A 12,254-nucleotide genomic window follows, 5' to 3' on the forward strand; every position below is an offset into this window, starting at 1 on the left:
AGGGACTCTTGAGATACATTTGGTGCAAAATGGTAGTTTATGAAAGCCTGGGGACAGAACCCATGGTCAGAAAGAGCTGCCCTGAACTTGTGAGGGGTGGCAGGTTATGTAAGATGGGGTTGAGGGAGGTAAGGAAAAAGGGAGATTTCAAAAGAACTTTCATATGCTAAAGAGGACCTACAACATACTGGATACCAGATGCCTTGCCATTGTCAAGGCCCTTTTCCCCTTCTTAGCAAGTTATTAATATTAAGATAGTTGGGAGATCCCTAAAGAATGTCACATACTTCCCACCCAAGGAGTGGGGGTGGGGGCAAGTTGCAGGGTGTCAACCTTTAGCTTTGTCCTCAGCCAGCCTTCTGTTCCCTCATCATTAGTAGCTTTATGATCAATCTTTAGATGAGCAAAACTGTAGAGCAACTTGTTTAATTCAAGCTACAGCATGCCATAAGCTCTAAATACTTAAGTGTATATATTTTTCTCTCATCTTTACTAATGGAACTTAGTTAAATTTATCTCAGAACAACAGAAATATTGGATTTCTTTCTTTTTAGGAAGGACTTACTCATTTTCTCCTTTCCCAGTTGGCTTCTAATTTTAAAACTGAGGGTGGTATGAGATGACAAAATACAACACTTTATAATGATAATTAAAATAGAAAGGAGCCGTTTCTGCTTTTTTTCTCTCTCAGCAGGTCTTCCACTCATCTTGCTTCCTTTACTTCACCTATTTCTTATTCCCCTCACTTTATCACATGTGCCTATTTTGGTGAGAATCTAGTTTTGCAGAATGAGAACTTTAAACGTAATAATTACATGTGCTTAATGTAGATACTATATAAAGAGGCCACAGTGAGAATTATTACATTTTAGGGCATAAGAGCAAAGTTTTAGGCTTTTGAAAATCAGTTGGCAGTGAGCCATTTGCAAGTACTACATATAAGCCTAAAGTAGGAGCTTTTATTCTCAATTAGTATGTTTAAGCACAGTTAGTTATGTTGTTATATGAATACTAAAATTCACATTGGTTTAGGTATACCAAGTACTTATGTGTCATCATTAGTAAAGTAGAAATTCAATGTATAGATTTTTTTTTTAAGGCAGCTGTTATTTCTCTGTTTATATTATACACTACTAACTACATTGAAAAAATTTTTCTAAAAACTCTGGAGTAGTGGCAATAGAGACTGGGTAATGTTCTCATCAGTTGACTAACCAGACAGTCCCCTTTTAGTATAATTTCAAATTATATCATCTTTCAACTTCATCTTTCTTCAGATTTGAGAAATGGGGTATTTTCCTGTATCTATAGATCTCTTCTGAGGAGCATGAATGAGTAAGATTTTTTTCTAAATATATTAAAAGACATATGAAGGAGTGCTTGGTTAAGTGCCTGCCTTTGGCTCAGTTCATGATCCCAGGGTCCTGGATTTGAGCCCCACAACAGGCTCCCTGCTCAGCAGGGAGTCTGCTTCTCCCCCCCCCCATGGTATCTCTCTCTTTCTTTCAAATAAATAAATAAAATCTTAAAAAAAAATAAAAATAAAAGATATATGAGCCAACACTTTAAACTTTACAACTTTTTTTTCTACATAGTGAGCTATTTTTCTTCCTTTATCAAACATTAATTTGATAATTTTTATTGTATTTCACATAATGCCAAAAATGAGTAAATGTATATTCTACATATAAAAAATACTAATAATCCATAGAAATATCACTATTCTTCCACCTTTCCTACAATGAGATGTAAAGTACTGCTATTTATACACGTGGAATATGAAGATAAGTATTCTCATGAATATCTGTTATACAAATAATTTTCTCATCTGAATTCCCTGATTTTTTTTTGATAATTTGATTATCTTCCTCTCCTTCTGCCCCTGCTCTCTCTCCTTGCTCTCTCTACCCCTCTTGCTCTCACTCTTGCTCTCTCTCATGTGCTCTCTTTTCTCACTCTCTTTCTTTCTAATAAATAAAATTTTTTAAAAAATAATTTTAAAAGATAAATAAATCCTTTGGTTGAACTAGATAAATTGGTTGGCTAGCTTTATGGGCCATACTATACAAGAAATGCTTATCTTTAAACATTAGAACCTTACTTAGCATGGTCATATGCTAACTCTATGACACTTAATGGGGAACTGATTTTCAATTGTGGTAGTCTTGGCATCTCATGCTCACTACAAAGTATATGTTCATTGAACAGAATGGAAGATGACATTGATGCAGTACTTAAATTTTTACTTTCTTTCATGTTTCCTCTGTACAATTAAACTGTCTCCTTTGATCTGTCAACATACCAAGATTTTATTTAAACACTCTGTAACTTTAACTGAAAAACAAAATGGGATTATCTCCATTTTGAAGTTTTCTATGTCCAGGAGTGGAAGAAGATGTAAATAGTTAAGAAGGCTAAAAACTGAGGTAAATAAATAAATAAATAAGATCATATCTTCCAAGTAAAACTGAGATAACTACTTTCATTCCCTGGTTGCAACTTCTCCTGTTTAACAGTAACCTTTAATCACTTAATCACATGTTATGATACACCGATGTGTTATGATTGGTTGAAAGGTGTTTCCAACTAATTTAAAATTAACAAAATATGTAAATGACTATTTTAATTAATTAGAATAAATTCAAGGCTGCCCTTAGAATAATGTGACTCTTCCATTCTGCTTTGTTACTTTTTCTTTTTTTTTAAGATTTTATTTATTTATTTGACAGAGATCACAAGTAGGCAGTGAGACAGGCAGAGAGAGGGGGAAAACAGGCTCCCTGCTGAGCAGAGAGCCCCATGCAGGGCCAGATCCCAGGACCCTGAGATCATGACCTGAGCTGAAGGCAGAGGCTTAACCCACTGAGCCACCCAGGCTCCCCTGCTCTGTTTCTTAAATGAGAGAAAAAAGGAGTAGATGTATAGCTGGTGCTCCTTGAATATCTCTAGGAGTTAGTCATGTACAAGTTTTATCCATCATGTATAGTCCTGAGAAAAGAAATTTATTTAAGGTAGCTTCTTTGTACCAAAGGATAATTATAGAGACAAGCTCTGAATGGTTAGTTTATTATAACTCTTCTTTAAAGTATAAAATAAAATTAATGTGTTTGCCCTTTAATCGATAAATTAAGGAAAATTTAAGGCTGTCATTAAACTGCCTATTTTTTATGTAATTTACCTCCTCAGTAAGTCCATATTTACTCTAGTAAATACTACACGCACACACACACACACACACACACAAGACTCTTCACAGATATTTCAGTCTACTTTACAAAGCTGAATATAAGGTAATCATGAAGATTAGATAAGTGGCATTCCTTCCATCTGCAATGTTATTTTCAAAGTGTGGTCCTTTGACCAGCATTACAAGCACAACCTGGAAACTTGTTAGAAATGTACATTTTGAGGCCCCAACCACTTTCTGATCAAAATCTCTGATCTCTGGGTGGGACCCAGCAGTCAGTGTTTAACAAGGCTTTTAGGAGATTCTGATGCATGCTCAACACTGAGAACCACTTCTCTCACCATATACTACCTTGATAGAATAACACTATGAATAACATTATTAGTAACATTATTAGATGGCATTTCAAAGTTTAAGATTATTTAATCGGTAGAAGGCAGTGCAGTAATTGTTAGGACATTTTATTAAATTTATATAGTCAAGTAACAAGCATATAAGTATTAATATATAGATTATACTCTGTTGACAAAAATATGTCTAGAAAAATAAATAAAAGTGCTATACTAAGTGGTTTTTCAAGTCACCATGAGTATAAGGAATTTATCACATTTACATTTAGCTAATATGTGTCCTGTACACATTTAAATATCATTGCCTGTTAGCAATAACATTTTTTAAGATTCTTTTCTTATGAAATTAAAATGGATCTAAATTTCATTGACAGGTTCTCTGGGCTATAAAATCATTGTTTATGACATGCTTTTTTTGCAATTTGAACAGTCTTCGAGTCACTTTTGGACTTTAATGTTACCTGGAAAGTGTCATTGATAAAAGAAAAAGATCACATTAAGTGATTTTCCATAGGCGGTTTCATAGTTTAGAAAGTATTTTATAACTTTCCTAGTTTAGAAAGTATTTAGAAGTTAAAGATGAAATGTTCTAAATCCATTAAACCTTATTATTTTGAACTCCAGTGGTTCAGAAAAGGTTATATATGAAGTAGGAATATCAACTTCTGCTATTCCTCAAGGAAAAAAAGAATTTGATAAATAAATAATGTATAAGAAAGTTAGAAACAATTTTAAGCTAATTAAGAAAAAATTTCAAAAAAAAAATTCAGACTTTTAATGGCATTCTTTTTTGCCATTGATTATAAATACCCTACTGATAATGAATACATGTCATCTGTTCATTAACAGGTACCGATAAAACTATATTTATTAAAACCATTCTACTATTTCTATTTTCTAGGAATTTTGATAGTGTTTTCTCATTTTATTTTAGTTTAGTTTAGTTTTTTTAAGAATTTATTTATTTGACAGACAGAGATTACAAGTAGGCAGAGAGGCAGGCAGAGAGAGAGAGAGAGGAGGAAGCAGTCTCTCTGCTGAGCAGAAAGCCCGATGTGGGGCTTGATCCCAGGACCCTGGGACCATGACCTGAGCCGAAGGCAGAGGCTTTAACCCACTGAGCCACCCAGGCACCCCTCATTTTATTTTAAATTGAGTTTTATTCCCTTGCTTTTTGCCTTCTAGTTGTACCTTTTCATTTATAGCTTATAGATGTTTTTACCCAGCTCTTCCCCTCCTGTCTATCTTCCAATTCCAGCATTTCATTTGGTTGCTTATTGCCTTAGATCCAGTATTTCAGTATTCTACTCCCTATTCCCCACTTGCCAGTGTGCTTACATTTAGATTCTTGCTCTCCGTTCTCTTTCCCCTCATGTTTGCTTCTCAACCACTGTTTTCTAGGTTTGGTTTCTGGATTTTTGTATTGTTCCTGTTCTCTAACTGGTATAATCAAAACTGCAAGGATATAAGGAGACTTGGAAAGAAGAGGCATAAAGAGAATTGACATGTATTGAATGCCTATTCTATGCTAGGTGATTTAATTCTCATAAAATGTAGGTAGGTTTTATTATTATCTCCATTTTATTCATAAGTACACTGAAGCCCCAAGAGGTTAAATATTTTGTCCTAATTCACAGAGAAACTGAATAATAGAACTGGGTTTCAAACCTATATTGGCTCATTTATTCATCCTTTTATTCAACAAATATGTATTGAGTATACATATTGTATGTTGGGCACTGTGCTAGGTGCTGCAACCCATCCAGCTCTTGTTCTCGTGAAGCTTAACTGTGTGCTGGCATTGTCTGACTTCATAGATGGTGATCTTTCTGTTACACCAAACAGCTTTAGAGGACAAGAAAATTAAAAAGGAAATAGGAGAGTTCTGGTGTTTTATGGAAATGCTATTTTTGATGTAGATGTAAAAAAAAAGATTATTTCATGCATTATTTAGAATACCTTATCAAAGAGGTTGATTTGTGTCTAGTCCTACAAAGAGTCTAACAATTTCAGCACTCACCACTGTAGACACTGGTGCCTTTTAATGGCATCACCACAGTACATACTTTCCTTTTATGTTCTCAAATAAAGAAAATTTGTGTCTATAGGCCCAAATTATCTAGAAGGTTCACCATTATTAATTGTAATCCCTAATTTATGTTTAGAAAAAGATGAAGACTTCTGTGTAAAGAATATTTTTTTCATCCATCCACCCATCATCCATACAGTTATTAATACTCTGAAAAATATTTAGGATGGTTTGCCCAAATATGCAAAATACAACAGAACTTTTAATAAAATAAATGTGGGGAAATAAGGCAAGGAAAAATAAGATGAAAGTAAGCTGTATTCTGTACTAGAAAGTGTCCTTAGATTTGTCTCTGTTTTCAAGGGTAACTTGATTCACAAGCATTACAATTTTCTAGAAAGACAAAAAAAAAAAAAAAAGTGGTGGCACAGAGCAGTACCAATTCCTAGGAATGACACTTAAAGAAGTTTCTCCAATGGCTCTTCCTAAAGAGGATCACAGAGAAATGTGGTATATAATGGTCTCAAACACTTCCCGATACAAATGCGAGTTTCACTGAACCATTTTATTGGATCCACTTGCATACAGTAAAACAATTCTTTGGAAAGTGAGAAAAGGCATTCTAGGTAGACCACTGTGGGCTGACCAAATCTGATGATGTCTTTTAGAGAATCTATAGAAATTAGTGAATTGCATCTCTTGTAGGTAATTCTCATATTTAATTTGTCAATCCGTTTTTTCATGTTGTAGATGACACTAAATTTACACACTCTTAGAAGTGTTTTATCATGACTGTAACATCAATGCCTAGAATAATACCTAGTACATAGTAGATGCTTAATAAATATTTGTTGTATGGATGGTTAAATGTTGTTATTTGAAGTATCTATTTAAGTGAAAAACTTCTCAGCTATTTTTATATTTTTTTCATTTGCCCTTAAATAAAGTGTGCTGATACACGTTGGAGTACATCATCTTTACGTGATCCCAAATTCACTAAATGTTGAACATTGTTTATGTGACTTTTTCAAGCCCTATTGAAAGAATTCTTTTAAGATTGTTCTCAGCAATATTACAGGCTTGATTTTTTTTAGATGCTAAGATTTTACAGTCTCTTAAAAAAGTTATAAACATCAATAAAGCAGTTTGTAATAAAGAAATAGTGTTTCTTTTCAGGAGGCCTCAAAATCATACCAGATAATTTTAATTTGGAAAACAATAGATTCTGTATAATGCTAGCTTGTCATTTCTTAGCTATATATTTAAATGAAAGGAATTAACTCCCAAACTTAGGAATTTAAGAATCTCTTAGAGAATTTAAAAACTTTCTATTTTTAAGGCAGGTTTTATTGAAAATCATAATGGTAGTGTTAAAATTTCCTTTTAAAAAAATTTTTTATTAACATATAATGTATTACTTGCTGCAGGGTTACAGGTCTGTGAATCCTCAGTCTTACACAATTCCCAGCACTTCCTATAGCACATACCCTCCCCAAGATCCATCACCCAGCCACCCTATTCCTCCCCGCCCTGTGTTAGTATTTCTTTAGAATTTCTGCCACTGTTAAATTCTGCAATATGCTGGGATTCAGTGGACCAATAGATCACATTAATTCTGGTAATTCTTTATTCTATATAATTATAAGGTATCAATAACTAATTTATATGCATCTTAAAAATTTATAAGATTGACCAGCATCTAACACATACTTGATGCGTTTTACTTTGCCAAGTCCTTAACCTAAATTTTGCCCAGAACTACAATCTTATTTAATACTGTCCTACTACTTCTAATAAAATACTTAAAAAATCAGCCTTTCTCTAAATTCCTCCATAATTTGCCTTTTATTTCATTTGTCTTTCTTCTTACTTACTGGAATAGTTTATTTTGCGAGCTTTCTTCCTATATTGCTCCCAATTATTGTAACATGTTAACATCTATAGTAATAGAGAATTAGGAATGGATTTGATCATGTATTTCACACATAACTTTTAGCCTAAAGCATATCTTTACCATCACAATATAAATATATACCTATTTTGATTGACCTTTAGAAAATTAAATTTTCCTGTCTTCATTCTCTTATTTCAGGTTTAACCACACTTGTCTTGAGAACGCCCTATCTTAAAACTTATGTTGTATAATGAAAGCCTATCACTTCATTGATTCTTTTTTAATATAACAAGATATGTAATTTGTATTGAAAATATAGAAGATGGTAACTTGAGTTTTCTTCTACCCAATACATGAGAAAGTTGACATGGTGACTTCCTGAGTTCACTTTAATGATTATATCATAAAATCATAGAGATGGGAGAGACACAAAATGATCTCAGGTTTTAGGGAGTAATTATTTCATAGGTAATGGTCAAAAAGTACCCTATTTCTTGCCCTATGAAAATCAGTTGAGCTATTATAGCAATCTAAGGCTACATCTTAAAATTTAGGTTATTAGATGAGACTTACATCAAAACCTCCGAGTTATAAGAGATAAGAAGGGTCTGCTAATATATAAAGTTCCCTGGATATGCTCATTCTCAGCTTTTATTCACTGATCCCAAAGAACTGAGTCTTGATACCTTAAAAACAATGTTTGGAGAACTACAAAGTATGGTCTATAGGAAGCACGATTTATAATTATTTTGGTTAATTTTACTACTCTGCCTTCCTTCTTTTTGGCTACTTTCACTCAGTCTGCTATTTAATCTTTAATTTCAGGCCACAAAAGAAGTAATAGAACGGGAAGCGCCAGGGATGGCCCTGGCAATGCTGATGGGATCACTTAATGTTACACCTCTGGGCATGCTCTCTAGGTAAGAAAGTCATTAACATGTTGCAAAGAAAATTAATTCCATACCACTAATCACTACAATAGACTGATAAATGTAAGAAGTTTCAGTCAATAACACTTAAATTTGCTCCCTTTTTTTCCCCAGAGTTAAGAGTCCTAGTATCCTATGTAGGTAAATCTTGACCATTTTCCCTCAAGTTTTTTTTTTTAAATATTATGTTTAAACTTTTAGAAAATATTATAATTTGCTAAAAGGTATCAGTCCTAATGCAAAGAGTTCAGTTTACTAAGATGTAAAATTATTTTTGTGTGTGATTATTTATAATCATCAGTTAACATTCATTAATTGTCATCAAATGCTAATTTAATAAAACAGTAGAGGGTTTTTTTCAGTAAGTTATTCTCATGTTAGCAATTTGTAAATAGGCATATTCATGTATGGTCATAAAAAGAAGCTGCATTGATAATATATTGGTAGTATATTATGTTAGTATATTTAACATTATACCTTTATTGACATAGATGTTAACATCCATTCCCTGTGTGACGTTATTGTTTTACTAACTGTTAGATTAAAATCTCCTTTAATAATGACAACATACATCATTTAAATTAAAGACCGACCTACCAACTCAGTGAGAATTTGTTGATTTAATGACCATTGAATAATAGGCAGTTGATCTCAGAGCAAGCTAAAAATACACAGCAACTTTATAATTGCATGGTTTCATAATCATTATGTATAACCATTTATTCATCCTATGTGCAATATGAATACAAAACTAAATATATCTAATAACACATGGAATATGAATCAAAATGCCTTTTCTGTTACTTAGACAGGGTTTATATCCCATTAATAACAGACACTTGAAGCACAACTACAGGAAAATGTGAATTGGTCATTAGTTACTATATTCTTTTTGCTGTTACAGGTACTATAACATTTAATTTAAGTAAGAGCAAAAAAGAATTACAATAGTATGTAGAAATTTTAAATTTAAAAGTCCATGCTGATCTTTAAGGAACTTACATTGATTCTTTCATGCTGTTCTTTTCTTTTTTTTTTTTTTTGTAAGATTTTATTTTTTTTTTTCAGAGAGTATAGTGGGGAAGGGCACAGAAAGAAGGAGAGAGAGACACAAGCAGACTCCATGCTGAGCACAGAGCCCAACGTGGGGCTTGATCTCATGACCCTGAGATCACATCTGAGCCAAAAGTGAGAGTCGACTGCTCTACTCAGATGCCCCATGCTTCTCTTTTTTAAACTATACTTATATACCTATATTTCTGAGATCAAGGGTCACATTTGATCCCTTTTCTCTATGGAATTAAGTAGTGTCTTTGAAAATAAAAGAACTCTTTCTTGGCATGCAAGGATATAATCAAGAAAAAATTGAACTTCATCTCTTTTTGCAATAAAAATCTAATTCAGCAAATGTAATAATACTCTGTTTGCAGGGCCCCATATTAACCATCAGGGATACTAAGGATAGAAAGAAAATTAAGACATGGTCCTCACCTTAAGAATCCCACAGTTTAGCTGGAGAAATCATTCTTTGTAGCTGTTAAAGTAACTCTTTAGAGCTTTCTTGATCCTGTATAGAAATAGCACTTTTTGTTTTCTTGAAAGATTTTCCTGGATTAATTCCTCTTCTCCCTTCTGAAACCACATAATGGCTGAGGACTGGACTGCTGAGTGAATGGAAAATTAATCAGCAGGAGTTGATTCTAAGTACTTTGGAATAAGTCCATCATCTTTATGCTGAAGGCTTTGAAAATTACAGTAAATATACAACATGGTAACAGATTCTTTTGGCTTTTTTTTTCTGTTCATTGCTGACTAAACTCAGTTTATTTACAAATTTAAAACAGAGAGAGTAGTCTATGTGAGTTATGCATAAGAAATTGAATATTTTCCCAAATGTTCATTTTTTTGTGAACATTTTCTAGGTCTTTTTAAATATTACCGTTTTAAAACAGCCATGATTATATCGATGCCTCCTTTCTACAGCATTTTCTCCTTGTATGTACTTTGGGCTTTGTACATGCTTCTATTATAGCACATGCTGTATTTGTAATTATGTACTTATTTTTATCGCCTAATTTGTATGAAATCCCTAAGAACAGGAACTTTTCTCTTATTCATTTTTATATCCTCAGATTCCAAAACAACTAACACGTAGTAAGAACTCAAAAAATGTTTATTGTTATAATTACTGTTGATAAATCAGTGTTTCATCCTAATTCTATAGAATTTTTTTCAAAGTAATATATCAAAATTGTTACCTTGCCTTCCTATTTTTATCTCTAGAGAGTAGCATTAAATAAAAATTTTTTTTTAATTACTAAATCTGTTTAAAATGGTTTTCATCTTTGTGATGAAATATCCTCCAGTTTTTTTGTGCAAGTCAGTTATAAGATAGTATCAAGTAATAGTTAAGACCATCTTCTCTGAAGCCAGACTGCTTGGGTTCCATTCTGGCTCTACTATTTACTGGCTACTTAACATTTTTGAAGGATTTTTTTCCTCATCTTACATATGAGGATGTTAATAGTACTAACATTTTTTGTTTAGGTGAATTCATATACATTGCTTAGAACAACAACTAATTTATAAGTCTTATTTAAGTGTTGATCACTGTTGTGTTGTTATTGGCTGAGAGCAAGTCTGCTGACATAACCTTCTAATAACTTTCCTTCTTCTGGAAATATCTTTTACCTTTACCTATTTTACCTTCATTTCTGAAGGATATTTTCACTAGATACAGAATTCTAGATTGGCTGTCATTTTCTTTCAGCACTTTAAAAAATATTTTTCCACTGTCTTCTGGCTTTGTGTCTCCTACCAAATTTAACTGATTCACAGAAAGCAATGCTAACAGGGAAGGTTACAGCTGTAAATGGGTTAAGAAAGAAAACTCTTCTTTTTTACATTAAAAAAAAAACTCAAAAAAAAAAAAAATCTCATGAGATGCTTGGGTGGCTCAGTTGGTTAAGCATCTGCCTCTGGGGCAGATCATGATCCCAGAGTCCTGGGACTGAGTCCTGCACTGGGCTCCTTGCTCAGTGGGGAGCCTGCTTCTCGCTCTGCCTGTCACTCCCCCTTGCTTGTGCTCACTTGCTCGCTCTCTCTCTCTGACAAATAAATGAAAGCTTTAAAAAAAAAAAAAAGGATCTCGGAAACAACTACATAACATTAAAATTTAAGGAACTTGACCAAAAAACAAATTAAATCCAAAGCTGGCAGATGGAAGAAAATAATAAAGATTAAGGCAGAAGTAAATAAAATAGAAATGGAAAAATAATAAAGAAAAATCAGTTTAAATATTGACTCTTTGAAAAGATCAACAAAACTGAAATTTTTATCTATATTGACCAAGAAAAAAAGGAGATGGACTCAAATTACTAAACTCAGAATACAAAATGAGGACATTACTGCCAACTCCATAGAGATAAAAAGGACTATAAGAGAATACCATGAACAACTGTATGTCAATAAGTTGGATACCCTAGATAAAATGGAAAAATTCCTACAAACACAAAACCTACTCAGATAGAATCAGAAAAAAATAGAAAATCCATATAGATCTGTAATGAATAATAAGATTGATTCAGTAATCAAAAACTTAACCTACAAATAAAATGACTGTACTAGATGGCTTCACTGGAGAACTATACCACACACTTAAAGGAAAACAGTCACCTTCTCAGACTCTTCCAAAAAATACTTCCTAACTAATTCTATGGGATCAGCATTGCCTTGATACCAACGCCCAAGAAAGAACTACAAGAAAACTATAGACAAGTATCCTTTATGAACATTGATGTAAAAATCTTCAACAAAATGCTAGCAAAACAAATTCAGCAGTTTATTAAAAGGAATATATACCATG

General features: G+C 32.8%; 1 protein-coding gene across 12 annotated transcripts in view; it reads left to right on the forward strand.

The window, feature by feature from the left end:
- GPHN (gephyrin) overlaps positions 1 to 12,254 on the forward strand; it is a 639,435-nt gene that overhangs the window by 335,706 nt on the left and 291,475 nt on the right. For all 12 annotated transcript variants that reach the window (XM_045070686.1, XM_013057196.2, XM_045070696.1 and 9 more), the window contains one exon: positions 8,286 to 8,380. In XM_045070686.1, coding sequence (XP_044926621.1) covers positions 8,286 to 8,380 — 95 coding nt within the window. The remainder of the gene's footprint in view (positions 1 to 8,285; positions 8,381 to 12,254) is intronic.

The sequence above is a fragment of the Mustela putorius genome, unplaced genomic scaffold (genome assembly GCF_011764305.1).
Source record: "Mustela putorius furo isolate JIRA1106 unplaced genomic scaffold, ASM1176430v1.1 tig00000129_pilon_pilon_pilon, whole genome shotgun sequence".
NCBI classification, from domain to species: domain Eukaryota; kingdom Metazoa; phylum Chordata; class Mammalia; order Carnivora; family Mustelidae; genus Mustela; species Mustela putorius.